Source organism: Oncorhynchus gorbuscha, linkage group LG10 (genome assembly GCF_021184085.1).
Source record: "Oncorhynchus gorbuscha isolate QuinsamMale2020 ecotype Even-year linkage group LG10, OgorEven_v1.0, whole genome shotgun sequence".
In the NCBI taxonomy this organism is placed as follows: Eukaryota; Metazoa; Chordata; class Actinopteri; order Salmoniformes; family Salmonidae; genus Oncorhynchus; species Oncorhynchus gorbuscha.
In genome coordinates, this window is record NC_060182.1 from 22,232,181 (window position 1) to 22,258,045 (window position 25,865).

General features: G+C 43.5%; 2 protein-coding genes across 6 annotated transcripts in view; both read right to left on the reverse strand.

Annotated features, from left to right (window-relative positions):
* Positions 1-1,349: 1,349 nt before the first annotated feature.
* On the reverse strand, positions 1,350-11,533 carry mtg2 (mitochondrial ribosome-associated GTPase 2). Of its 5 annotated transcripts, XM_046365223.1 has the most exons (7): positions 10,828-11,533; positions 10,351-10,498; positions 4,386-4,474; positions 3,874-3,997; positions 3,598-3,750; positions 2,783-2,965; positions 1,351-2,575 (listed from the first exon to the last, which is right to left on the reverse strand). In XM_046365223.1, exons 1-7 carry the CDS (start codon positions 11,056-11,058, stop codon positions 2,457-2,459), a joined length of 1,047 nt encoding a protein of 348 aa, XP_046221179.1. In that variant the 5' UTR covers positions 11,059-11,533; the 3' UTR covers positions 1,351-2,456. The 5 variants fall into 5 exon arrangements, with proteins under 5 accessions (XP_046221180.1, XP_046221181.1, XP_046221182.1 ...); XM_046365224.1 differs by lacking the exons at positions 10,351-10,498; positions 10,828-11,533 and adding an exon at positions 4,994-5,111 and having other exon boundaries at positions 1,350-2,575; XM_046365225.1 differs by lacking the exons at positions 10,351-10,498; positions 10,828-11,533 and adding an exon at positions 4,901-5,011 and having other exon boundaries at positions 1,350-2,575.
* A 4,930-nt stretch (positions 11,534-16,463) lies between these two features.
* Positions 16,464-25,865, reverse strand: part of LOC124045425 (calcium-responsive transactivator-like) — a 30,108-nt gene continuing 20,706 nt past the window's right edge. The window contains 10 exon segments of the mRNA XM_046364717.1: positions 16,464-17,456; positions 17,681-17,808; positions 17,986-18,105; positions 18,340-18,432; positions 19,024-19,125; positions 21,623-21,784; positions 22,781-23,020; positions 23,687-23,773; positions 23,776-23,833; positions 24,023-24,107. Of these exon segments, the coding sequence (XP_046220673.1) occupies positions 17,430-17,456; positions 17,681-17,808; positions 17,986-18,105; positions 18,340-18,432; positions 19,024-19,125; positions 21,623-21,784; positions 22,781-23,020; positions 23,687-23,773; positions 23,776-23,833; positions 24,023-24,107 (1,102 nt within the window). The 3' untranslated portion in view covers positions 16,464-17,429.

A 25,865-nucleotide genomic window follows, 5' to 3' on the forward strand; every position in this document is an offset into this window, starting at 1 on the left:
CTGGTGGCCAGCTGCAGTCTCGGCAGGGCCTCTGGAACCAAGATTGGAGCGAGGGCTGTAGGGATTGTCATCGGTGTCACGCTGCTACTGCAAAGTAAGTCAATCTTAGGAGTAGGGTGAAGATTCCCCTAGATGTTAATTGTGGGCCAGTTTTGCATTTTCCCCGCTAATGGTTAAGGTTAGGATTGGGACAGGGAAGCTGATCCTAGATCTGTGCCTAGGGGAAACTTCACCATTGATGTGAATCTTACACTTGAGAAAGATATACTGGCCTACATCCCCACCTAGTGTTGATTTGGTATAGTTCGTTAGAACTTCAGTGTGTGTGGAGATTTGTATTTATTCAAGTGTGAGTTCCTCCTAGGTTGTCTACTGTTGTCCCTCCTGTTGACCAGTAAAAGAGAACTGAAGCTGATCCCTACAGATGAAAACTCTGAAGAACGTCAGATCAAATCTAACATTGAGATCCCAGGAACTGATTGCAAGGTAACAGACAACATTAACATCACATTAATCTCTGGTCATTGCTTTTTTCCCCATCACACAATATGCTATTTTGATCATTGGTGCCTACATGTATCACACTCAAAGTGGACAGTCTGCTGGGAGCAAAAGCTGCTGTTCTACCAATCAAGATGCCGGTTTGGAAACCAGCCATATTTAATCACCATTCATAAGTACTGTTTTGGTTCACACTGGGCATATTTGGCAAATGGAAAATTGTTGATCCATGCAAAGTAAATGTGATACTCTTTCCCCAGGCTGTACAGAGGTCCACCAGTATGCGAGCACCGGTGTGTTCAGGATATTCAGGGTATTTTTCCTCATACCAAGAGCAACGGGAACAGTTTCAACAAGGAACCTCAAGGTAGGCTATATAAGTCTAATAAATCTACTACCTTCATCCACTTTTAACATGTCAATTACATTTTCAGTGGCACTGAACTACTGCAACATTTTGAATTTGGTTTCAGAGTGCGCCCACAAAATTACACTCCAATGGTTATGGACAGGTATTTCAAGATCTAAAATGTCAATTAAAGTTGTGAAACTCTCAGGAAAAGTAGTTGACTTGATTAATGTTGCTTTGTATTGGTTGTGTGTGTAGAGTATGTTTCTGATCACTCAGGGGTCAACGATGAGCAGATCAATGATGACAAAAACAAGATACTCCTCATGGGGAGAAAATTATTCTCTCAATAACACCAGACCCTTGGTGACTCTACTCAATCATGTAACAATGTGCAGCAAAAAAAAAAAACTGTTTCTAATGTTTATTTTTTAAATCTCTGGTGAACTCTATCCCTTCATTAACCTTTGACCTCTAATCCCTCTATCCCTCCCTCCTTCTCCAGAGGATGTTAATTCTGCAGATTCCCGGAGAGGAGCTGGGGGACTATGCCCCCCACCTAGACCTAGAGACCGACCTCCAGCTGGGTGCTATTGCCATCAGAGACCCCCCTTCGACCAGGAAAAGCTACTCTACTTGGGCGCCAGGTTCAACACGCTGGCCTCCATTTGCAACACCCCATACCCCAGCACATCCTAAGCCCACCTCTCCCTCTTGGGCAAGAGGCTCTGCAAGGACTGACTAGTTAGCATGGGCATAACAGGCTAGGTACCGGCTGCTTTCATGGATTATAAATTGAACTGGATCACTCATGCTTAAAAATGAGGTAGAACAGCAAACCTGCTCTTGGAAAATCTGGATAACAACAAGCAATGTTAAACTTACTTTTTTTAAAGCATAAAATACACAGGACTATGGAGATCAATGACCAAGATGGAACTCAGTGCTGGAAGGAAAATAAATGCAATTTACCAATGGATCTTACATGGCAGGGCAGTAGCTATGTACAGCTGTGCCGTAGGGAGCCTGGTTGTACATATCATGCTACATTCTACTCTATTGTACACTGGCCAGGTTTTACCAGCCAGCAGAAAACAAAAGGATTTCGGCACTGAGAACAGACCAGGGAAGTGAGCAACATGGAGTGTAAAATACTTGAATGTCAATTACTTTTTAGCTCTGATTTTACAAATGTGATGGCTGCAATGAAACAGTGCTATAATGGTGAATGAGAGAGAAAGAGGTCATTCTTTTAACATACCATCTCTTACCTACATATTGCAAGACAAAAGTAGTCTAATGATGTTATACATGATGGTCATGTTTAAGATTATTATCAATTAAACACTTGGGCTTAAGTCCAGTTGTTTTATTTGGGTGTATATTCTGAGGTCGTCTTTTAATGTATATTCTATATGGTATGTAAATAAGGGTAAGCACAAATTGAGTTCTGTGGCACATTTTCATACGCCTCAAGTCACGGTATCAATGAAACAACCATCTTCACAAAATATGAATTTACTGAAATTTAACGTTAAATTCCCAACCATCAGCAGCATCAACATGTCCGTGGCGAAACTTAAGCACAAGTGTGTGTGTTGTGTATTCACTTGGGAATGTAGCCAGCCTGCAGAAACCAGTGGTAGGCAGAGAGAGCACTGGGTGTGATCTCCTGCTCCACCTGGAAACCTTTCTGTGGGTAGTCACGGATCCTCTCTAGAACACCTGGAACACACGTTTACACCTTACTCACAGCATCATATTCTGGTCTGTTGTTTGTACACGTCTTTTACAATATTTTATTCTGAAATCCTTCATACATTCCTGCACTAGAAAGATGACAGGTGGGCTTACCATATAAATATTTATTTGACATGGTCTAAATGCTTTAAGACAACACACAAGTCCTGGGATTATGGACAGAGTACATACCTAGCATGTATGTGATGAGGTCCGTGGCAGTGCCCACAGTGGGATGGGGGTAGGCAGAGATGCCCATCTGGGGGGAGGTAACGATGGCATGCGTATGTTCCCCTTGGTCAGGCCACTGGCGCAGGAATGTTGCAGAGACCCTGCGCTCCATAAAGGGCTGCTGGACCAGGATCACCCTGTTGGCTGGGGTAGACAACCACAAATGGGTACATGACAAAATACACATCGGTATACTGTACATAGGAATCACAGGAGGTTGGTGGCACCTTAACTGAGGAGGACGGGCTCGTGGTAATGGCTGGAGTGGAATAGGATCAAATACATCAAACACATGGTTTCCATGCGTTTGATGCCATTCCATGGTTTCCATGCGTTTGATGCCATTCCATGGTTTCCATGCGTTTGATGCCATTCCATGGTTTCCATGCGTTTGATGCCATTCCATGGTTTCCATGCGTTTGATGCCATTCCATGGTTTCCATGCGTTTGATGCCATTCCATGGTTTCCATGCGTTTGATGCCATTCCATGGTTTCCATGCGTTTGATGCCATTCCATGGTTTCCATGCGTTTGATGCCATTCCATGGTTTCCATGCGTTTGATGCCATTCCATGGTTTCCTTACAGGCCATTATTATGAGCCGTCCTCCCCTCAACAGCCTCCTGTAATAGGAATAATATATTGGCTTGGCTGAAATGTGTTCCAGTGATTCAGTTGTGTTGTCCTGCCCCCTAGCTGTAGAATAACGCAACAACAATAACAGACATTTCATAAGAAAGGTTCTCCATCATTGTGTCTAATGAAGAGTCTCTCACCTGGGATGTTTCTCTCCTTGAGGAGCCTGTATGAGAAGCAGATGTTGTCTCCAGTGTTGGTGGCCTCTGTCTCCAGCAGTATGTTCACCCTGGGCACTCCCATCCTCAGAGCCACATCCAGGAACACGTCAGCCTCTGGCCTCGACCACACACCTGGACCACACAAGACACACATCAGACAGAGACATTGGGTAGAAAAATGGAATGTGTGTGTGCCTTTGTGCTTTCTTGCAGAAAGAGGGACAGAAAGAGAGAATGATGCTCAGTCTTGCTGACCTGCAGTCTGGTTGCCTTGGTAACCAGTGAAGAGCAGCCAAGGAGCCCACCCTTCGAGGAAGAGAGCGGCTGACCTCTCCGCCACACGCACATCATGGCAACCCAGGCCTATTATGACATCACTCTGAGATCAGACAGGATTATGATGCAATTTCAGATACATAAATTATGACATCACTATGACAGGATTATGGCACTTCAACAGAGGACATCATGGCATTTCAAATGATGACATCACTGACAGAACATACATGATTATTCAACAGAGACAGCATTGATTGTTACAAAAACACTGAGAGAAAATCTAGTAGTATGACATCATCCTAAAAGAGTACAGATCATTATGTTGTTATTTTTGGTGAAGCCAGAAGAGCAGATCATATAATCATATCAAATCAAAAGATAATGGGGAAGGATGTAGCATCATACTGCTTACAATTCTGATTGCAGTTCATTTTAAATCCAGTCAAAAAGTATCTTATGTGTCTGTACAATCAGATATGAAGGCTTGCCTTTTCCAGAGAATGGGGCAGACAAAGGTAGTCCCACAGAATTCTGGCCCACTTCTCACTCTCTTTGTCCATTTCTCTCACATGCTGGTCTGTGGGAGAGAAAGACACTTCAAATGCAGAACCAAATGGAATAAACAACATGATACGGAATGAATCAATACTTAAAAGTAGACCTTTTCACAGGTCAACAATGTCCTCATGAAATACATATGTGGAGAGGAGGCACTCCACCTCACCTCAGGGGAGAACAAACTGAGCTGTAGTGGAGGCCCGTCGAGTTGACAATGAACATGTGACGCAACAGCAGCATGCAGACCACAATAACAGCGCCCTGAGGGCAGGTGTCGTGGGTCATCCTTTAAAAGTACAGACGTCTGCTGCAGAAGTGGCCATGCTCAACACACTACACTGCACTGCACCAGTGTTAAACTCATTAACTCCCCGAACATCATTCAGAAGCCATTACAATTGTCGTTCTATTTCTCATTTGTCGCAAGGATGAAAGCTTTACACACCCCAGCGGCTCTCTATCCAGGTCTCTTTCTTTCATCCTGCGCGATACTCTCTCTATCTCGACTGTTCTCATTCACCTGTCAATGTTTTCTTACCCAGGATGCACTGCCAATGTTCCGGCATATTCCACTGCAGATTCCACTCTATGACATTATTGTGATTGGCTAGTCTAAATTATATCCAGCTGCTCTGTCTAACTCTCATTGGCTAATTTACATTTCACTCTTTATCCGACCGGCTGATTAGGCCCCCTTTCTCTTATTCGATTGGTTGGTGAGTCTCTGTAATGCCGCGTTCAAAACAACTAGGAACTGGTAAATCTCCAGCTATAGCGTGTTCAAGACAACTGGGAACTAGGGGAAAAACGATGTAACGATTAGGATAAATCGTTTTGAACGGTCATCCAACACGGAATTCTAAATCGGAAACTAGAGTTCCGACTTTCTGACCTAAAGATCACTGATGTCATGATTTGACCACATTTCTTTCCGAGTTCCCAGTTATTAGCTAGCTTGTGGTCAAATTAGCTACATTATACATATTGATAAGGTCAATATGTATTGTAATAAACTGATTGTCATCCTTTGGTTGAAAAGGTAAAAGGTCAGTGAGTGAAAAGTCACAACTTGGCAAACACAATTTTCTGTTTCCCACTTGTAATTACGATTTGGTGTGTCTATCAAGCGAAATTTCCCACAGGGAACTTGGAGCTTCCGATAATTCTTATAGCACGAACGCGGCAATAGTGTATAACTGTCTTTGTCCATTTTTATTTGACTCTGACTGGTCTGAGTGTAGGCTGATGATGTTTCTAAGTGGAGTAGAAAGAAGTAGACACATCTGAAAGGTTCCAAAGTGAAAAATCTGTGAGGAACCATCAACAGAGCTCTGTTAAAGCCTAGCTATTTCCTGCTAACCTGCTTGCACACCCCCACTCAAGTTTAAATTGGATGTTGTTTTGTTTGTCACATGACTAGACCCAACCCCATCCACAACACAAGCGCTACATTTTATTTTATCCCCTTCTATTCTCTAATTGTTTCCCCTTTACATACATTAGCTCCACCTAGTTTCTGCCATATAACAAGGACAGAGGGATCAGTTTTCTAGAATGAAACCTAGCCATGGTGTGCCAGCCCATACCTGATCTCGTTTGCTCTCAAGAGGTCAAAGGTCAGCAGAAACTCACTGCTGTTTTGTTTTTCAACCAAGAAACACAGAAAAATCCTTTAGCGAAGGTGACAGACGCATCAATGAGAATTCCTGTCATTATACTGAACAAATATATAAAACGCAACATGCAACAATTTAAGATTTTATTGAGCGACAGTTCATATAAGGAAACCTGCGTTAATATTTATCAGCGTAGTTAAAATAATCCAAATGTCTAAGATGTACCAGTACTTGCATTTTTGATGAAGTGTGTTTCTAGACATCCAAGGTGTAAAATGTATAATGTTGATATAAGGGAAAACACAAGTACATATTACATCACAATAACTCTGATGTCATCAGTACTGACCCTTGTACACAGATCTCAGTACTTGTGTAAATAAAACAATGAGTAATCAGATTTACTGAAACGCATTTATTAAATCAATTCCATTTTCACAGTTGAATAAATACACTGCTCAAAAAAATAAAGGGAACACTTAAACAACACAATGTAACTTCAAGTCAATCACACTTCAGTGAAATCAAATTGTCCACTTAGGAAGCAACACTGATTGACAATACATTTCACATGCTGTTGTGCAAATGGAATAGACAACAGGTGGAAATTATAGGCAATTAGCAAGACACCCCCAATAAAGGAGTGGTTCTGCAGGTGGTGACCACAGACCACTTATCAGTTCCTATGCTTCCTGGCTGATGTTTTGGTCACTTTTGAATGCTGGCGGTGCTTTTACTCTAGTGGTAGCATGAGACAGAGTCTACAACCCACACAAGTGGCTCAGGTAGTGCAGCTCATCCAGGATGGCACATCAATGCAAGATGTGGCAAGAAGGTTTGCTGTGTCTGTCAGAGTAGTGGCCAGAGCATGGAGGCACTACCAGGAGACAGGCCAGTACATCAGGAGACGTGGAGGAGGCCGTAGGAGGGCAACAAACCAGCAGCAGGACCACTACCTCCGCCTTTGTGCAAGGAGGACCACTGCCAGAGCCCTGCAAAATGACCTCCAGCAGGCCACAAATATGCATGTGTCTCCTTAAACGGTCAGAAACAGACTCCATGAGGGCCCGACGTCCACAGGTGGGGGTTGTGCTTACAGCCCAACACCGTGCAGGACGTTTGGCATTTGCCAGAGAACACCAAGATTGGCAAATTTGCCACTGGCGTCCTGTGCTCTTCACAGATGAAAGCAGGTTCACACTGAGCATATGTGACAGACGTGACAGAGTCTGGAGACGCCGCAGAGAAAGTTCTGCTGCCTGCAACATCCTCCAGCATGACCGGTTTGGCGGTGGGTCAGTCATGGTGTGGGGTGGCATTTCTTTGGGGGGCCGCACAGCCCTCCATGAGCCTGCCAGAGGTAGCCTGACTGCCATTAGGTACTGAGATGAGATCCTCAGACCCCTTGTGAGACCATATGCTAGTGCTGTTGACCCTGGGTTCCTCCTAATGCAAGACAATGCTAGACCTCATGTGGGTGGAGTGTGTCAGCAGGTCCTGCAAGAGGAAGGCATTGATGCTATGGACTGGCCCACCCGTTCCCCAGACCTGAATCCAATTGAGCACATCTGGGACATCATCTCGCTCTATCCACCAACACCACGTTGCACCACAGATTGTCCAGGAGTTGGCGGATGCTTTAGTCCAGGTCTGGGAGGAGATCCCTCAGGAGACCATCCGCCACCTCATCAGAATGCCCAGGCGTTGTAGGGAGGTCATACAGGCACGTGGAGGCCACACACACACTACTGAGCCTCAGTTTGACTTGTTTTAAGGACATTACATCAAAGTTGGATCAGCCTGTAGTGTGGTTTTCCACATTCATTTTGAGTGTGACTCCAAATCCAGACCTCCATGGGATGATAAATTTGATTTCCATTGATAATTTGTGTGATTTTGTTGTCAGCACATTGAACTACGTAAATAAAAAAATAATTTCATAAGAATATTTCATTCTTTCAGATCTAGGATGTGTTATTTTAGTGTTCCCTTTATTTTTTTGAGCTGTGTATTTATTTAGTTCTATAATTTAAACAAAATACACTTAGCAGGTGAGGCGCAGTGAGGAAAAGGCATGGAAGTCTTTCAGTCCTTTTCCAGGGCAGACCTACCACCTGGTGGACATGTCCTGCCCACTGCCCTGTCCATGGGTCTGTAGGTAGCCATCATATAACTCCCTGAGGTGCAGGATCAGCTCCTCTGTGTTCTGGCCTGTGAGGGCAGACACAGGGATTACCCTGTGGGCCACGTGGCCCCGGAGGGCCTCAAGGTTTCCCCGAGCCCCAGGCAGGTCCATTTTGTTGGCCACGATAGCGTGGGGCCGGTGGGTGAGGCCGGGCTCGTACTGGTCCAGCTCATAGCGCAGTTGTTGGAGCTGAGTCCAGGGTTCTGGGGAGGACAGGTCCAGGACAAAGAGAAGGAAGCGACAGCGCTCAATATGGCGCAGGAAGGAGATCCCTAGGCCTCGGTTCAGATGGGCCCCACAGATGATACCAGGAATGTCAGCCACTAGACAAGAGGATGGGGACAGTAAACTACAACACCAACCTTTGTGCCCAACAATATACAACACTAAAATCAAAAACTCCTTTACCTGCCACTTGCTCATGGTCCCTGTAGTTGACAATACCCACATGGGGGTTAAGAGTGGTAAAGGGGTAGGCAGCCACAGCAGGCCTGGCATTGGATATGGCCCTTAGAAGGGAAGACTTCCCTGCATTGGGAAACCCAACCTGGAGTGGAAGACACACACCAACAGGTAAATCAAGAAAATGTTATTCATTTTTGGGGGGATAGAGTACATACCATTTATATTTATACAATATTATTTTAACCAGCCCACATTTAATAAGATAGGCCAAGTCAGTAGAGTGAGTCCCTCTTCCGTGTCTCACCAGTCCGGCGTGGGCCATGGTGCGCAGCTCCAGCTGGAGGACCCTCTCCTGTCCCCTCTCTCCCATGGTGGCCGTCATGGGGGCGCGGTTCTCATTGGACAGGAAGAAGCGGTTTCCCTTTCCCCCTGCCCCCCCAAACACAGCCACATACTCCTGGTTGTGCTGGGAGAGGTCTGACACAGTCTTCCCTTGCTCCTTCACCACCGTGCCCACTGGCACCTGCACCATCACAAAATACCAAACAATATTCAGTTACACTATTTTACAGTCAGCATTTTAGTATCTGGTATTTGTGGCAATTACGTGGCTAAACAAAAGTTTAAAAAATAATAATAATATAAAGAACCCCTAATTAAAAGCAACACCCCAGCTGTAGTCATGGGAACTAACTCACAGCGATGTAGGTTGTGCTGGCGTTGCGTCCATAGCAGTTCTTACTGCCTCCTGAATCGCCATTGTCTCCTTTGTAAACGGGGGCGACCTGCGCCAGGGATTTCACCTGCAGGTCGACTGGAGGCACGCAAATCACAGATATTCGGAAATAGGACTTGATGGCTTGAAGTACACATATGAAAACCGTCTCCAATGCCCTGGTTAAAATATCCCAACAAATAAAGAAAAATGTTCTTCGGCCTGATTATATCCTTGTGAAATTGTAAGCCTATTGTGGATCTCCTGATGATCAAAACATTGATCTGAATAGCCAAACGAGAGCACCTCAGAAGACAAACACATTGTAACGAGATTATAAACAATGTATGAACAGTAGAGGTCGACCGATTAATCGGAATGGCCGATTAATTGGGGCCGATTTAAAGTTTTCATAACAATCGGAAAATTTGGGCGTCGATTTTGCCAATTTTTTATACCTTTATTTAACTAGGCAAGTCAGTTAAGAACACATTCTTAATTTCAATGACAGCCTAGGAACGGTGGGGTAACTGCCTTGTTAAGAATTTGTTCTTAACTGACTTGCCTGGTTAAATAGAGGTAAAAAAAAAAAAATTTTTTTAAGGAAATCAAACGTTAGCTTCCTTACATGGCACATATTGCACTTTTACTTCTCCAACACTTTGTTTTTGCATTATGTAAACCAAATTGAACATGTTTCATTATTTATTTGAGGCTAAATTGATTTTTAGCGATATATTATATTTAGTTCAAATAAATGTTCATTCAGTATTGTTGTAATTGTCATCATTACAAATAAAAATGTTTTTTTTTTAATAATAAAAAGATTGGCCGATTAATCGGCATCGGCTTTTTTGGGTCCTCCAATAATCGGTATTGGCGTTGAAAAAAAAATCATAAATCGGTCGACCTGTGATAAACAATTCTGTTTGGGAACAGTGCACCACTTGAGTGTGACGGTGTGTCTGACACACCTTTGATGATTATGTTCCCACCATCTCCTCCATTCCCTCCATCTGGTCCACCCCACTCTTTTCGGGGCTCACTGTGGAAGGTGCAGGCCCCTTTTCCACCTGCTCCAGCCAGTAGCTTTACATTGCGGTGGTCCACAAAGTGGCGAGTCTGAGCAACAGAGAGAGAGAGACCCAAAGTGAACATTAACATAAGCTTCGTTAACTAGCCACCTGCAGTCTATATACACAAGTCATTGGTCTAAACTCATATCACACTGGACTGGCATAGCACCAATGTTTCATCTTAACTAATAGTGTCATCAATATCTACTTATCCATGTGTGAGTGCATGATAGAGCAGAAGACCAAGAAAACAAGCAATCTAAACAAACTAGCTAACTTGGGTATTGCAAATATAAACAAACCAACGTGTGCTTGGCTAGTGTGATGAGGACAGAGGATATGAGATAGCCATCTTCCTAGTATATCATGACATACCAGTTTCTTTTCTGAAAGTTCTTTCTTTTTAGAAATTCGAGGTTTGGCGCACAATGCACAGGACGTGCTGACATTCATGATTCCAGTTTTCCTCTGTGCTGCCAAGTTGCTTTTGAGCCCTAGCAACAAGCTGCCAATGAACTCGTGCCTAACGCAAACTTGTGCAAATAGTTGACTTATCTCTTGGACAAACCATCTTCGGCTTTGAAATTTGGTCAATGTAGTTAACATTGCAAAATAATCAAATGTAATCTCAGAGCATAGACCGTAGTTATTTCGTAGTGAGACAGCCAGTGTAGCCCTGACCTCGTTTCGTTAAAGCAGGGTATCCCAAACTCTGTTCTGGACACCGTTTAGTTTTTTTTTTTACCCCAGCACTACAAAGCTGATTCAAATAACCAACCCATCTTCAATCTTTGATTATTTGAATCAGCTGTGATGAACTAGGGCAAAACCCAAAACGTGCACCCAGAAAACCCTGCGTTAGACCAGCTTTAGCCTGCAAGCTAATGTCAGCTACTATTACTAGTTAACGAAATCACCGTCAATAAACCGACTAGCTAATTAAATCGATAACAAATGACAACAATAATCTATCTAGAGTTTACACATAACATCGCCATCTGCAACTCTAAGTAATATGTAGCTTTTGGATCAAATGAGCTACACGGTACCTATTTTGAATGTCATCTTCAACGAGATCTACCTACGGGACCGACCGAGGGTCAAAAAGCACAGCAAATCACAGCGATGGGTCTACACATTGCTTATTCATAAATAATACAATACGGATACAAAACTAGCGGAAAGTCGATTTATTTAACGTATTAAAACAGTAAAATAAATCGAAACTGAACAAGCAGCTAAACATTCATAATTGGTTAAATATATACAGTACCAGTCAAAAATATATATTTTATATTTGAGATTCTTCAATGTTTATTTATTTATTTGATTTCACCTTTATTTAACCAGGTAGGCAAGTTGAGAACAAGTTCTCATTTACAATTGCGACCTGGCCAAGATTAAAAAAAGCAGTTCGACACATACAACGACACATGGAGTAAAACAAACATACAGTCAATAATACAGTATAAACAAGTCTATATACGATGTGAGCAAATGAGGTGAGATAAGGGAGGTAAAGGCAAAAAAAAGGCCATGGTGGCAAAGTAAATACAATATAGCAAGTAAAACACTTGAATGGTAGATTTGCAGCGGAAGAAAAATAATGGGGTACAAAGGAGCAAAATAAATAAATAAAATAAATACAGTAGGGAAAGAGGTAGTTGTTTGGGCTAAATTATAGGTGGACTATGTACAGGTGCAGTAATCTGTGAGCTGCTCTGACAGTTGGTGTTTAAAGCTAGTGAGGGAGATAAGTGTTTCCAGTTTCAGAGATTTTTGTAGTTTGTTCCAGTCATTGGCAGCATACAACTGAAAGGAGAGGCGGCCAAAGAAAGAATTGGTTTTGGGGGCGACCAGAGAGATATACCTGCTGGAGCACGTGCTACAGGTGGATGTTGCTATGGTGACCAGTGAGCTGAGATAAGGGGGACTTTACCTAGCAGGGTCTTGTAGATGACATGGAGCCAGTGGGTTTGGCAACGAGTATGAAGCGAGGGCCAGCCAACGAGAGAGTACAGGTGGCAATGGTGTATATGGGGCTTTGGTGACAAAACGGATTGCACTGTGATAGACTGCATCCAATTTGTTGAGTAGGGTATTGGAGGCTATTTTGTAAATGACATCGCCGAAGTTAAGGATTGGTAGGATGGTCAGTTTTACAAGGGTATGTTTGGCAGCATGAGTGAAGGAAGCTTTGTTGCGAAATAGGAAGCCAATTCTAGATTTAACTTTGGATTGGAGATGTTTGATGCGGGTCTGGAAGGAGAGTTTACAGTCTAACCAGACACCTAGGTATTTGAAGTTGTCCATGTATTCTAAGTCAGAGCCGTCCAGAGTAGTGATGTTGGACAGGCGGGCAGGTGCAGGCAGCGATCGGTTGAAGAGCATGCATTTAGTTTTACTTGTCTTTAAGAGCAATTGGAGGCCACGGAAGGAGAGTTGTATGGCATTGAAGCTTGCCTGGAGGGTTGTTAACACAGTGTCCAAAGAAGGGCCAGAAGGATACAGAATGGTGTCGTCTGCGTAGAGGTGGATCAGAGACTCACCAGCAGCAAGAGCGACATCATTGATGTATACAGAGAAGAGAGTCGGTCCAAGAATTTAACCCTGTGGCACCCCCATAGAGACTGCCAGAGGTCCGGACAGCAGACCCTCCGATTTGACACACTGAACTCTATCAGAGAAGTAGTTGGTGAACCAGGCGAGGCAATCATTTGAGAAACCAAGGGTGTCGAGTCTGCCGATGAGGATGTGGTGATTGACAGAGTCGAAAGCCTTGGCCAGATCAATGAATACGGCTGCACAGTAATGTTTCTTGTCGATGGCGGTTAAAGATATCGTTTAGGACCTTGAGCGTGGCTGAGGTGCACCCGTGACCAGCTCGGAAACCGGATTGCACAGTGGAGAAGGTACGGTGGGATTCGAAATGGTCAGTGATCTGTTTATTAACTTGGCTTTCGAAGACTTTAGAGAGGCAGGGCAGGATGGATACAGGTCTATAACAGTTTGAGAGTGTTACCCCCTTTGAAGAGGGGGATGTCCGCGGCAGCTTTCCAATCTTTAGGGATCTCGGACGATACGAAAGAGAGGTTTATCAGACTGGTAATAGGGGTTGCAACAATGGCGGCGGATAGTTTTAGAAATAGAGGGTCCAGATTGTCTAGCCCAGGGTCCAGGTTTTTCAGCTCTTTCAGAACATCTGCAATCTGGATTTGGGTGAAGGAGAAGATGGGGTGGCTTGGGCAAGTAGCTGCGGGGGGGACAGAGCTGTTGGCTGGGGTAACCAGGAGGAAAGCATGGCCAGCCATAGAGAAATGCTTATTGAAATGTTAGATTATCATGGATTTATCGGTGGTGACCGTGTTACCTAGCCTCAGAGCAGTGGGCAGCTGGGAGGAGGTGCTCTTGTTCTCCATTGACTTTAGTGTCCCAAAACTTTTTAGAGTTTGAGCTACAGGATGCAAATTTCTCTTTGAAAAAGCTTGCCTTTGCTTTCCTGTCTGACTGTGTGTATTGGTTCCTGACTTCTCTGAACAGTTGCATATCACAGGGACTATTCGATGTTATTCGCAGGGACTATTCACGGGGACTACTCTTGTCCAGATGAGATAGGGCAGTGTGACTGCAATTGTATTGTCTGGATCTATTGGGGTGGTATGCAAATTGAGGTGGGTCTAGAGTATCAAGTAATGTGGAGGTGATATGATCCTTACCTAGCCTCTCAAAATACTTCATGATGACAGAAGTGAGTGCTACGGGGCGATAGTCATTTAGTTCAGTTACCTTTGCTTTCTTGGGTAAAGGGACAATGGTGGACATCTTGAAGCAAGTGGGGACAGCAGACTGGGAAAGGAGATTGAATATGTCTGGAAACACTCCAGCCAGCTGGTCTGCACATGCTCTGAGGACACGGCTAGCGATAATAATACATTATTATGCAATTTAAAGAAGCCTATGATTGTCACTGTATAGTTAATTTAACATACAGGTGAGCAGATATTCCCGCTGTCTTGGTAAGTTATGGCAACTTCCAGGTGTAATGAGTTGTGCTGTCCCCTTTTGAGATTCATATCATTTCAGCACCATATAGAAAAGTTCTAGTCTGACATTACTACGATTATTACAGGGGATATATTAATGGTGGCCTATACAACAAAACATACCATGATTTTCAAAAATTATTAAATCTTTTGAGTTAAATAAAAACCACCACAAAATCTTTTTACAAAATCTCTTTATTGTACTTTGTCAATAAATAATAAGGCAATGTGTTTGTGTGACAAACTGATTTGACAATTGTCTTCTATAACACTAAGGCCTTACCTCCGAACTTGATCTATGATCATGTCAAATATAGTCTATTGAGCAAGACAAATGGCAAACTTTTTAGTTGCTGGAAACCAAATATGTCAGTATGTCATATGCACTCACAGACATAGGCTATGACGACATACATTTCGTAAAAACATAATGTGAGCGTACCAAGTAATTAGGCGTCACTCTAAAGCGGGAAGGTGGAATAAACGAGTCAGGAGTAGGTTTTTCTGATTGAACACTGTTCTCTATTGAGGGTATTTTGTCAACAAAAACATTTACATAATCAATGAAAAATCTTCCAAGGAAAAAAACACATCTTCTCCAGATGAAACAAGAACACAATAGGATAATCTTTAAACTACAACAAACATAAATCATGGGTTTGTCACCGTCTTCATGGTTCTTTCAGCACAGCTTCTCTCTCTCGGTGGCCATCTTCCAGAGATAGTTTCCCCCTTCTCTGCTGGTTCCATTCTCTCTTTTATAGGGGAAGGAGAGTATCTCATTAGTACCGTCAGCTGTGCTTAATTGACTCTGGTTACCTTGTCTCCCATGCTTTGTTGGGCTACTATCCATGAGCCCAGCCTGCCCTCTAGTGGTCCTTCCACAATAATTTAAAAAAAAATGAAAAATCCATTCATATGGGCTAAGACAGTTGAAGCAAAATCCAAACCAATTGCCAACAATAATACTTTGGGTTATGTATTCAGCAAGACACATTGCTAATAAGACTTTCATTTTTGTACTCTAATAGGCTATAGACTCAAAAATGTGTGGTAGCACACAGAAAATCTAATTACAAGCCTACTGATAATATCACTCTGCTCCAATGACTGACTGTATTGCTCGTATTGAAAAGGTGTTGTACCGATTGCCAAACACATTCTTCTGTTTGGAAATCATTTCTTAGAAACAACTTGAATGACATTATGATAAATAAAAGTGCATTACAGAGAATGAAACAGAATAATAAATACTGAAACATCTGATAATTAAATAAAATTAATTGATAAATAAATATAGGATGGAAAAAGTTCCAATATACCATATAAAAGTTAAATGATTTAGCTTATTTAAAAAAACACTTAGTTAAAAAATAGAAAGGCAATCAGACCAAATTTGAACAAAAGGGGTTGATCATGGACATGTATTTTCCATACTGTATTATGTGATGAGATTATGATGGTGTTGATACACTATATATACAAAAGTATGTGGACCCCATCAAATGAGTGGATTCGGCTATTTTAGCCACACCCGTTGCTGACAGCTGTATAAAGTCGAGTACACAGCCATACAATCTCCCTACACAAACATGGGCAGTAGAATGGCCTTACTGAAGAGCTCAGTTACTTTCAACATGGCACCTTCATAGGATGCCCCCTTTCTAGCAAGTCAGTTTGTCAAATTTCGGCCCTGCTAGAGCTGCCCCGGTGAACTGTAAGTGCTGTTATTGTGAAGTGGAAACGTCTAGGAGTAACAACGGCTCAGCCGCGAAGTAGTAGGCCACACAAGCTCACAGAACGGGACTGACAGAAGCTGAAGTTGCAACACTCACTACTGAGTTCCAAACTGCCTCTGGAAGCAATGTCAGCACAATAACTGTTCATCGGGAGCTTCGTGAAATTGGTTTCCATGGTCGAGCAGCCGCACACAAGCCTAAGATCAACATATGCAATGTAAAGCGTCGGCTGGAGTGGTATAAAGCTCACCGCCATTGGACTCTGGAGCAGTGGAAACACTTTCTCTGGAGTGATGAATCACGCTTCACCATCTGGCAGTCTCGATGAGCAGATGTCCACATACTTTTGGCAATGTAGTGTAGTTGATGCACACTTGTCAATTCACCAGCTATTGTGTCTATTACCTTACTAAAACATTGGTTCTTCTTACACAAAGAGAGTGTTAACACAAAACAGTCTGTCACACCACACACTGACTGACCCACACAACTTCACAGATTTAAAAACACACAACCTAAAGACAGGTTGAACACCACCGACAAGCCCCATTTTCACCTTAATCAAAGTACACTTATCAAGAGTCAACTCTTAAGTTATTCTCTACACTGAATAATAGATGCTGATTGTATGATATTAGATCAATCTTATGTAAATGTGAACAACCTAATTGGCACATTTCCAATTACATTCTTAAAGAGAGGATAGTACTTGTATTGTGCACCCTGTGAAGAACAAAGACAGAAAGGGAGGATATGAGGAGCCAGGTAGAGGCTGATAGAGGTCACAGACCAAGGAAGGAAGACATTTAGAGGCAGGTTTAAAATTTCACATGAGTTTAAAACACATATAGTGCCCATGTTAATATAATAATACTATTGAGGATGCCCCGACTTGTTACCAGATACCCCCCTAATTCAAAGCCTCTTATAGAGGGTGAGGAGAGAAAGCAGAGATGAGAGGTGCTTCATACAGGATCTCCTGAACCAGTTTACCTCTATTCAGCTAGAAAATAGTGAATAAGCGGACAATGGAGCTGATATTCTAGCCTTCTAATATGTCTCTCAGCAAACTAAAAGGATTCAGAGCTTAATCTAACTAATTTACTCAGACTGGTTTACACATGACTGTTAAGGGGCATTCACAGAACTGTTCCCTTGCCTAACCTGTCCACCAGTTTGCCCAGGAGGTGGTGCCTTATTGCTGGTAGTTTCCATATTGACCCTAAGGGAGTGGGAGGTAGAAAAGAAAACACAAATCTTTAGTCATTTCAGGTCAGCGTGAGATGGGGAATACTTTCGATCATTAATACTTTCTCATGATTAAAAGCAACCCATGGGCATCGCCATTGTGGTAATTTGCGGTGTGAGTTGCCCAATTTACCCAATGTTTGGTTGGACAGCACCGTCCTCCTCAAAACGTGGGGTCAGGGGTAGCTGTAGCTGTACCTGTTCGTAAGCGTAGGGCCTCTGTGTCTGTGCCCCAGGGGCAGCCTGGGAGGAGCGGTAGGAGCTATACTGCTGGCCCTGACCCTGCTGGTACTGGGAGTACTGGGACGACGCACCCTGACCTGGACCTGGAGACCAAATCAGTCAGTCAACCAAGTATTCAATCACTCTGACAGATGTAACAGTAAAACAATAATCTTCTCAAAATACCAATTTACTGATTTAATGTTAAATTCCCAACCATCTGCATCAACATGTCCATAGCAAAACATAGGCAAGTGAGCACCTGTGTGTGTGTTCCTTACCATAGCCCTGTTGCTGTGTGCTGTAGCCCTGCTGTGAGGTGTACTGTTGTTGGCTGAAGGGCTGCTGCTGACCTGAGCCATGCTGGTACTGGGCTTGCTGCTGACTGTACTGGGAGTTGCCTGGGGGTCAGAAGTAGGGATGTAACTTCTTCAAGATTGACTTCAGACTTGTATTAAGAGGACTGTAGTTCCTTGTGGACAGATGCACATAACATAAATAGTAATCAAGCATCTGCTATATTTTAATTCTGGGTGTCTGAGATTAGGTCTAGTGTGGCAGATAGCTAGCAGCTACAATACTATCACAACCTTTATGCTTATTAGGCATGAGTCTGATGTGGTTTGGGAACATACCTCCTTCGTAGTAGTGCTGTGAGGACTCGTCAAAGGGCCTCTCATAGCCCTGTTCGCCGTAGGACGACTGTTGGTAGGAGTACTCGGCATGACCTGGAGTGGGCAGGAATGAGCACGTGCCAAAACCACTCTATTATAAACAATGTGGGTTCTCACACATATGCTATAGAGAGCTTGGTCCTCTCACAGTTCATAAAGCGTATACATACATAGGTGTGCACCCATAAGATGACAAGAGCACAAACAGACATTTGCCGTGCCTCGGACACTCAAATACAAACTCACATTTAAACAAAGCACACACAAACACCCTACAATCAGTTGGGGCTTTGGGAAATCTCTGGGACCAACTGCAAGTTTAGGTACACCAAAGGGGAACACTATTAACAGAGACACACCAGGAGGTAACAGTTCTGGGACCAACCTCTGCACTTTGCCATAACAATCATAATCCATCCATATTATGACCGTACAAAAGACTCCCATTAAACTCCCACAAGAAGATAAAGAAAAGACAAGAAGCCAGAGGATTGATTTATTGAGTTCAGCGCTGAAGACAGGGCAGTGGGATAACACAGACAGGAAGGCATGTATGTGTGTGTGTGTGTTTGATTGAGATGTCTGAAAGGTGTGTATGTGTTTGGAGTGGTTGTGTGTGTGAGGGTCAAGGCTCTGAATGATTACCATCAGGGTAATACTGCTGGTTTATGGGCTCACTGGAGCTCTGAGTGTGTCCATACTGCTCTCCGTAGAACTCGTCTTGTCCCATGTACTGCAGTGCACATCCTGCAAGACAGGCGACACCAGGATTGGTTAATCAGCTGGTCCGACCAATGGGGCTCTGTTGGTGACTAAAGGAGGCTGGGCCAGGACACTTTGGGAGTTGGAGAGTTGGAGGGGAGTGTCTGCGTGTTTGGTTTTACTATCCTTCTGGGGACCAGAAGTCCTCACAACAATATTAAACAAGGAAAATTCAGACAAGTGTGGACATTTCACCGGTTCCATGAAGGAAAATTACTATTTTAGGCTTGGGGGTTAGAATTAAGGTTAGGAGTTAGGGTTAGGGCTTAAGGGTTAGGTAAAATAGGATTTGTTATTCAATTGTTTGGTCCCCACAAGGATAGTAAAACAAATGTGTGTGTGTGTGTGACCTTAAATCCCCCAAAGTCCCTACAAGGAAGTTAAAACAAGGACAATTCTTCCTTGTGGGGACATTTCCCACATCCCCATGAAGACAAAGGCTATTTTAAGAATAGCGGTTAGGGTTACAATTAGAGTAAGTGGTTACTCTAGTTAGGTTTAGGGCTGGGGTTAAGGTTAGGGAAAATAGCTCCCCATGAGGATAGAATAGCAAAATGTGTGTGACTGTGAGAGAGAACGAGAGGCACGAGAGTGAGAGATGCACAATGCGTGCCTGCGTGCATTAGTATGCGCATGAGTGTGTGTCTGTGCGTATGAGAGTGAGGGAGAGGAGAAGTGGCGTCATATGGGTGCTAAATGATGTCATGAGAAGATTTTTTTGTGGTTGAATGACTGAAGTTCAAGTAGAATTAGACTGGTGGAACAAACTCCCTCACGACGCCAGGACAGCGGAGTCAATCACCACCTTCCGGAGGCACCTGAAACCCCACCTCTTTAAGGAATACCTAGGATAGGTTAAGTAATCCCTCTCACCCCACCCCCCCTAAGTTTTAGATGCACTATTGTAAGTGACTGTCCCACTGGATGTCATAAGGTGATTGCACCAATTTGTAAGTCGCTCTGGATAAGAGCGTCTGCTAAATGACTTAAATGTAAATGTAATGTAAATGATAGTGTAGGAGGCGGTAAGTAAACTGAAGTCTCTTTGTTGAAACACACGTATTCTGGTTTTCACTTATTTTGTTCCGAAGGATGGCTATTCCCTACTCTATCTGAAATGTGAATTGATAATGCTTGTGTTGGGAAGAAAATTCATCAAAGAAGTGAAGGATTTTGGCTGCCATTTGAGTCCAATCATTCTCATTTCAGAATGTTCAGCCCTATCCAAACCATGATCTGAAAAATTATAGATTCCTATGAGAAAGCAGTGGTGTTGGTGGTGGTCTTGGTGGTGTTATTGGTGGTGTTGGTCTTGGTGGTGTTGTTGGTGGTCTGCAAAAACTACAGATGCCATTCCTTCCTTTTACATCACAAACTACCAACTAAAAAAAAAAAAAATTCTGTTGCCAAATGTATTGCTGGAAATATCGTTATATCTGCAAGATAGAAACTCGCAGTCTCGCAAAATATAAATATTCTACAACATATTGATCCTATGACGTAATTCTAAAGGACCATTATCACAGCAGTCAACAGCTAGAGAAGAAAGCATCTTCCATGGCAAAACAAAGTCTTATTACATTCCCGTTGATAAATATCCATTGTCAGAGATGAACTTTACACCGGCAACAATTTGCCACAAAAAAAGTCTGACAGTGTTAGAAAGACAATCTCCAAGCGTGATATCCGATAATACAATACCCAATATCATCAGACACAGTCGAGAGAAGCGCCTTAGCAACAACCATTCGACCAATCAAAGGATGGCTTGTGAGCTGGTCACTTAACCCAACTCGGAGTCAGAACAATACAGTCCATGTAGACAGGACCCAGTGACTGTACCTGGACAAGCTGGGATAAGACCAGGGTAAGTCACACCATACAACCCGGGGCTAGTGACCTCTGTTGCCCTGGAGACAGTGTCTCAGAAATCCAGTACAGACAAGCTACTGACGAGTCTCTGTGAGGAACGTGTCTAGCCCACATCCCACACCAAACAAGGGGATGTTTGGGGACTATTTTTAGGCACATGCTGACACAGCGTGGGTAAAGTGATTTACAGAGACTGGGACTTCAAGTGACAACAGCCATAAATCTTCAGTCTGCTTCTTCCTAAAGTCATTGGCAGACCATTACCATAGGTCAGATCCTCTAGGCTACACACCTGCGATACCATGGTAACGTACGTGCATCATAGACAGATTACATCCACCCTACATATCATAGTCTGTTTTTAGGCGCACACTTCCTAAACGCCTGCTAACTATTAACATCTCAAAGTTTCACCCACATCCATGTCCTTTGCATTCACTTTGGCTACATCTTTCACAAGTAATCACCTACACTCAAAACCATACAGCCATCTTCTCCACCGATAGACCACAGTGAGCCACATGCATCCCTGCAGACTTAGCATGCCCCTGCAGCTCTTAACCAAACCGCAGCAGCCTGTAGGAACACAGAGAAAGACATGGTCACCTACCCTGCTGTGTGGGTCGGTAAGTCCCCATGGGCCTCTGGCTCACCATACTGTTGCCTTGTCCGCTCTGCCCCAACATGCCCATAGCAGTCTGTTGGCCCTGGTAGTGCTGCTGCCCGGCCCCAGTCTGGGACGACGGGTAATGAGGCTGCTGCATCATGGAGACTAGAGGATGGTGGGGGGAAGGGCCGTTATTCATCAACACACACACCCCTATGTCAACATCATCATCGTCTTCATTATTGTCATCATCATTAATAACCAGAACAGAAATTGGGGGAGTAAATCTCTGCAGTAAATGCAAAAGAAGCCAGAGAGGGGTCAGTGCATAAAACAGAGATAAATACACATTGACTACCAGGGAGACGAGGGCGGGCTGCAGGGATGCATGTCAGGGGTTAGAGGTCAGGAGAGGAGAGGAGAGCCTGAAGCAGGGTGGTGACTGGGATTGGGGACGATACTAGACTCCAGAGGGAGGAAGGGGATGCCTAACAGTCTGATGAACTGAATATGTTTGGATCTTCTTGTCGTTCATACAGGACAATGCGATATTCGGAGGTTATGGATTGTGAAGTTCAAGCGTATAAAGACTAGAGAAGGTTTTCTAAAAGCTAGGGAAGAGAAGGGAGGTTATAGAGAACGATGTGGAAGAGTTGTGGAGGTGGAATACCTTCAGGGTTCCCTGGATCAGTCAATCATTCACTGGTGTCCTGTCTAAATCAATACAATCGTCATTTTCTAGAATCCTCAGAGAGAGCACAACTCCCTATCGCTCCCTCCCTCTCTTTGCCCTGCTGAGAGCTAGGCCAAAACTACAACCTCACTCAAACTCCAGAATACACTCCACTCAGATTCACATCTGTTCATCCTCTCAGCTTCCCTTTCTCCTTGATCATCCCCCCTTCCCCTCCAGAGCTCTGACATTTACTGCAGTGGGGGCTGGCCAATCACACTCCCTGAGCTAGGAGTGGACTCGTCATTAACTAGTAACGTACTTAGCAACAAGACTCACTAGAGGCAAGCAAAATAGAACAGCCAAATTAGAAATCATGTATTGCCAAAGGAATTGTTTTTTCAATTATTGAATATCATTGGCTTTGATGGCTTATTGCTATGCCACTGGTCCTTGGTCTCTGGTTCCTCCGCACCTGGCTGGCTCACCTGGGTTGGACTGCATGTTGAGGTTGCTGCGGGAGGAGGAAGAAGAGGAAGAACCGTAGCCTGGGCTTGGGCCAGGCCCCTGGACCATGCTGCCCTGGGAAGAGGAGGGCACGGGGTGGCTGTAGCCCAAGGCTGAGCTGTGGGTGCTGGCCGGCAGGCTGAGGGACGTGGAGGAGGGCCCAGCCGACTGTGTCTGATCCGCATGCTGCTGCTGCTGCAGCATGGGAGCATGGCTGGGGCCTGACAACACACTGAGCAGTCAAAGCAGCCGGACCCTCAGGCACACGTAATGCCACCATGGCCACAGGCACCATGGAAACGCAACACATTCAGTTCATCGCTACACCACAGGAGGCTCGTGTAGGACTAAATTAAGAGGTTTGGGGTGCTGGGATTATGCAGAGACACTTAACGAGAGAAGAATTACTGGAAACATGGAGGGACAGATTGACAAGAGGAAAAAGACCTGTATGGATACATAAAGGTGCATCTCAATAGTCTAAAGTGGCTTCCTCTCCATTTTTCCATTCCTTAATGTGCAATACCATGAGAGAACTGGCCAGGTGAAAGTAAATGCACAGTTAGCATCTGCCAAATTGCATCCATTTGTAATGTCTTAAGGGATCAGTGCAGCTGAAGAAGATTATGAAGATATTAGAATAAGAAGCCACTTTAAACTATCAATATGCACCCATAAAATGATGTCTGCAGAGATGAGAAGACTTGAGATCCGAGATGCTGCCAAGCTATAGGGGGTGAATTGGAGGGTCAGACAGACAGACCATGCAGCAGACAGTCAGTTGAGCAGAGAAACCAGCAGTGAGATTGTACACACGTACAGACAAAGGTGTGTGAGTGTGTGTGGATGGAGGTGTGTGTGTTCGTGTGGGGAGATGGGGGTCTCACCATTGCTCATCTGACTCTGCATCATGGAGGAGGGGGGCAGGCCAGGTGTCATGGCGTCGTTGAGGTTGCTCTGGAAGTGTATGGGCCACTGCCCCCGTTCTGCCCCATCCCTCCAGGACCCATACTCCCCATGTTAGGGGTAGGAGGCTGGAAAAAAAGAAAGAGAGGAGAGATGTGAATTTACATCTCTCGAGAATTGTGTTACAGAAAAATAACAGCTCTAAGGGTGAGGGAGGAAGAAAGACATTAAAAGAGAGGTGTGTGGTGAGAGAAATTGAGAGATAACGAGAGAGAGAGAAAGAAATGACTAAATTGCGTAACTCCATGCTGACTTACCGCAGGTAACAGTGACTGCATGTTCTGATTAGAATCTGCTATCGTGGCCAGATAGACCAGGTTTCTGTGAAGAATCTGCTGATACCTATCAAAGCACAGAGAGACTTTAACATAATGACTATCATTAACCTGTGATATACTATCTTCATGCTTAAAACATCTTCATCCAAGTATACATCTGCTTTGACTGGAAACCTGACGTTGAATTACGTTCTGTCGGGTAGAAATGAGCGTTTCAATCAGGAAAGTGTCATGTATTGTCATGTCTTGTCCCTGTGCTTTCTCTTCTATTCGTTTCCCCCTGCTGGTCTTATTAGGTTTCTATCCCTCTCTCTCTCTATCGTTCCGTTCCTGCTCCCAGCTGTTCCTCATTCTCCTAAACGACCTTGTTTACTCTTTCACACCTGTCCCCTATTTTGCCCTCTGATTAAGTCTCTATTTCTCTCTGTTTCTGCTTCTGTCCTTGTCGGATCCTTGTTTGCTGTGCTGTGTTCTTGTTCCGTCCTGTCGTGTTTTTGCCTTCATCAGATGCTGCGTGTGAGCAGGTGTCTCTGTCAGCTACGGCCTGCGCCTACCCGAAGCGACCTGCAGTCTGTGGCCGCTTATCCTGTTATTCCCCTCTACAAACTAGAGGATTTCTGTTATCCCCGTTTGGACATTTCCTGTTAAGGATTCAGGATTTGTTATTTTCTGTTTGGACTTGAATAAACTCTGTTTCTGTTAAGTCGCTTTTGGGTCCTCACTCACCTGCATAACAGAAAGTTTCCTCTCACGATCTCTACAAGCCAGAATGATGAATAAAATACCATTTTAAAGTACGTTTGTCTGCGCGGTTGGTCCTTTTGGTTGTAGGAAGGTGAGACAATATATCCACAGGAAAGTATAACGACATCAGCTTTCAAAGCGCTGGTAGGGCGTTCAGATTTCTATCACCTGAAGCATGTGTACAAGATAAACATGCATCCACAGAAACATGCATACTTTCTTGACCTCTTGCATGTGTTTACAAGGTTCTGCGCATTATTCAAATGATAGACAGTTCAAATGCCTTGTTTAATTTTTCTGTAGATGTTATGTATGTATGTGTATGTATACCGTGTACAGTAAGTATATGTATACATATGTACAGTACCAGTAAAAGGTTTGGACACACCTACTCATTCAAGGGTTTTTCTTTATTTTTATTATTTTCTCATTTGCAGAATAATAGTGAAAACATAAAAACGATTGAATAACACATGGAATAACACAACCTTTAACTGGTTGTATACATATATATATATATACTGTATGTATGTATGTATGTATGTATGTATGTATGTATGTATGTATGTATGTATGTATGTATGTATGTATGTATGTATGTATGTATGTATGTATGTATGTATGTATGTATGTATGTATGTATGTATGTATGTATGTATGTATGTATGTATGTATGTATGTATGTATGTGGTGGGGCAAGCCAGCAGAAAATACAGAGCATTACGCCATGATTGGCTCAGTGTTTGTCACTCATGGGGACATTACGTCACTGCCAAGTCTAAGGGTAGATGTAAAAAATTCTAGCACCTTGGGTGCTGCCATAAAGTTACATTAGAAGTGCCTATCCAAGAAGGCTCAAGGTCATTGGCCACAGATAAAATTATGTCAAATCACGTTATATCTACAGTAGCTTTGACATCATACTTTCAAAATCTTAGCTAGCAGTCATCAACATGAATAAAGTCGACAATCTACTGGCAAATAATGTTTCATCCTTGAAGAGAAAAACTGAAGAGAAATCATAGATAAAACGTATCGGTGGTCATTGGCCATTGGACATAAACATTACAGAACAAGT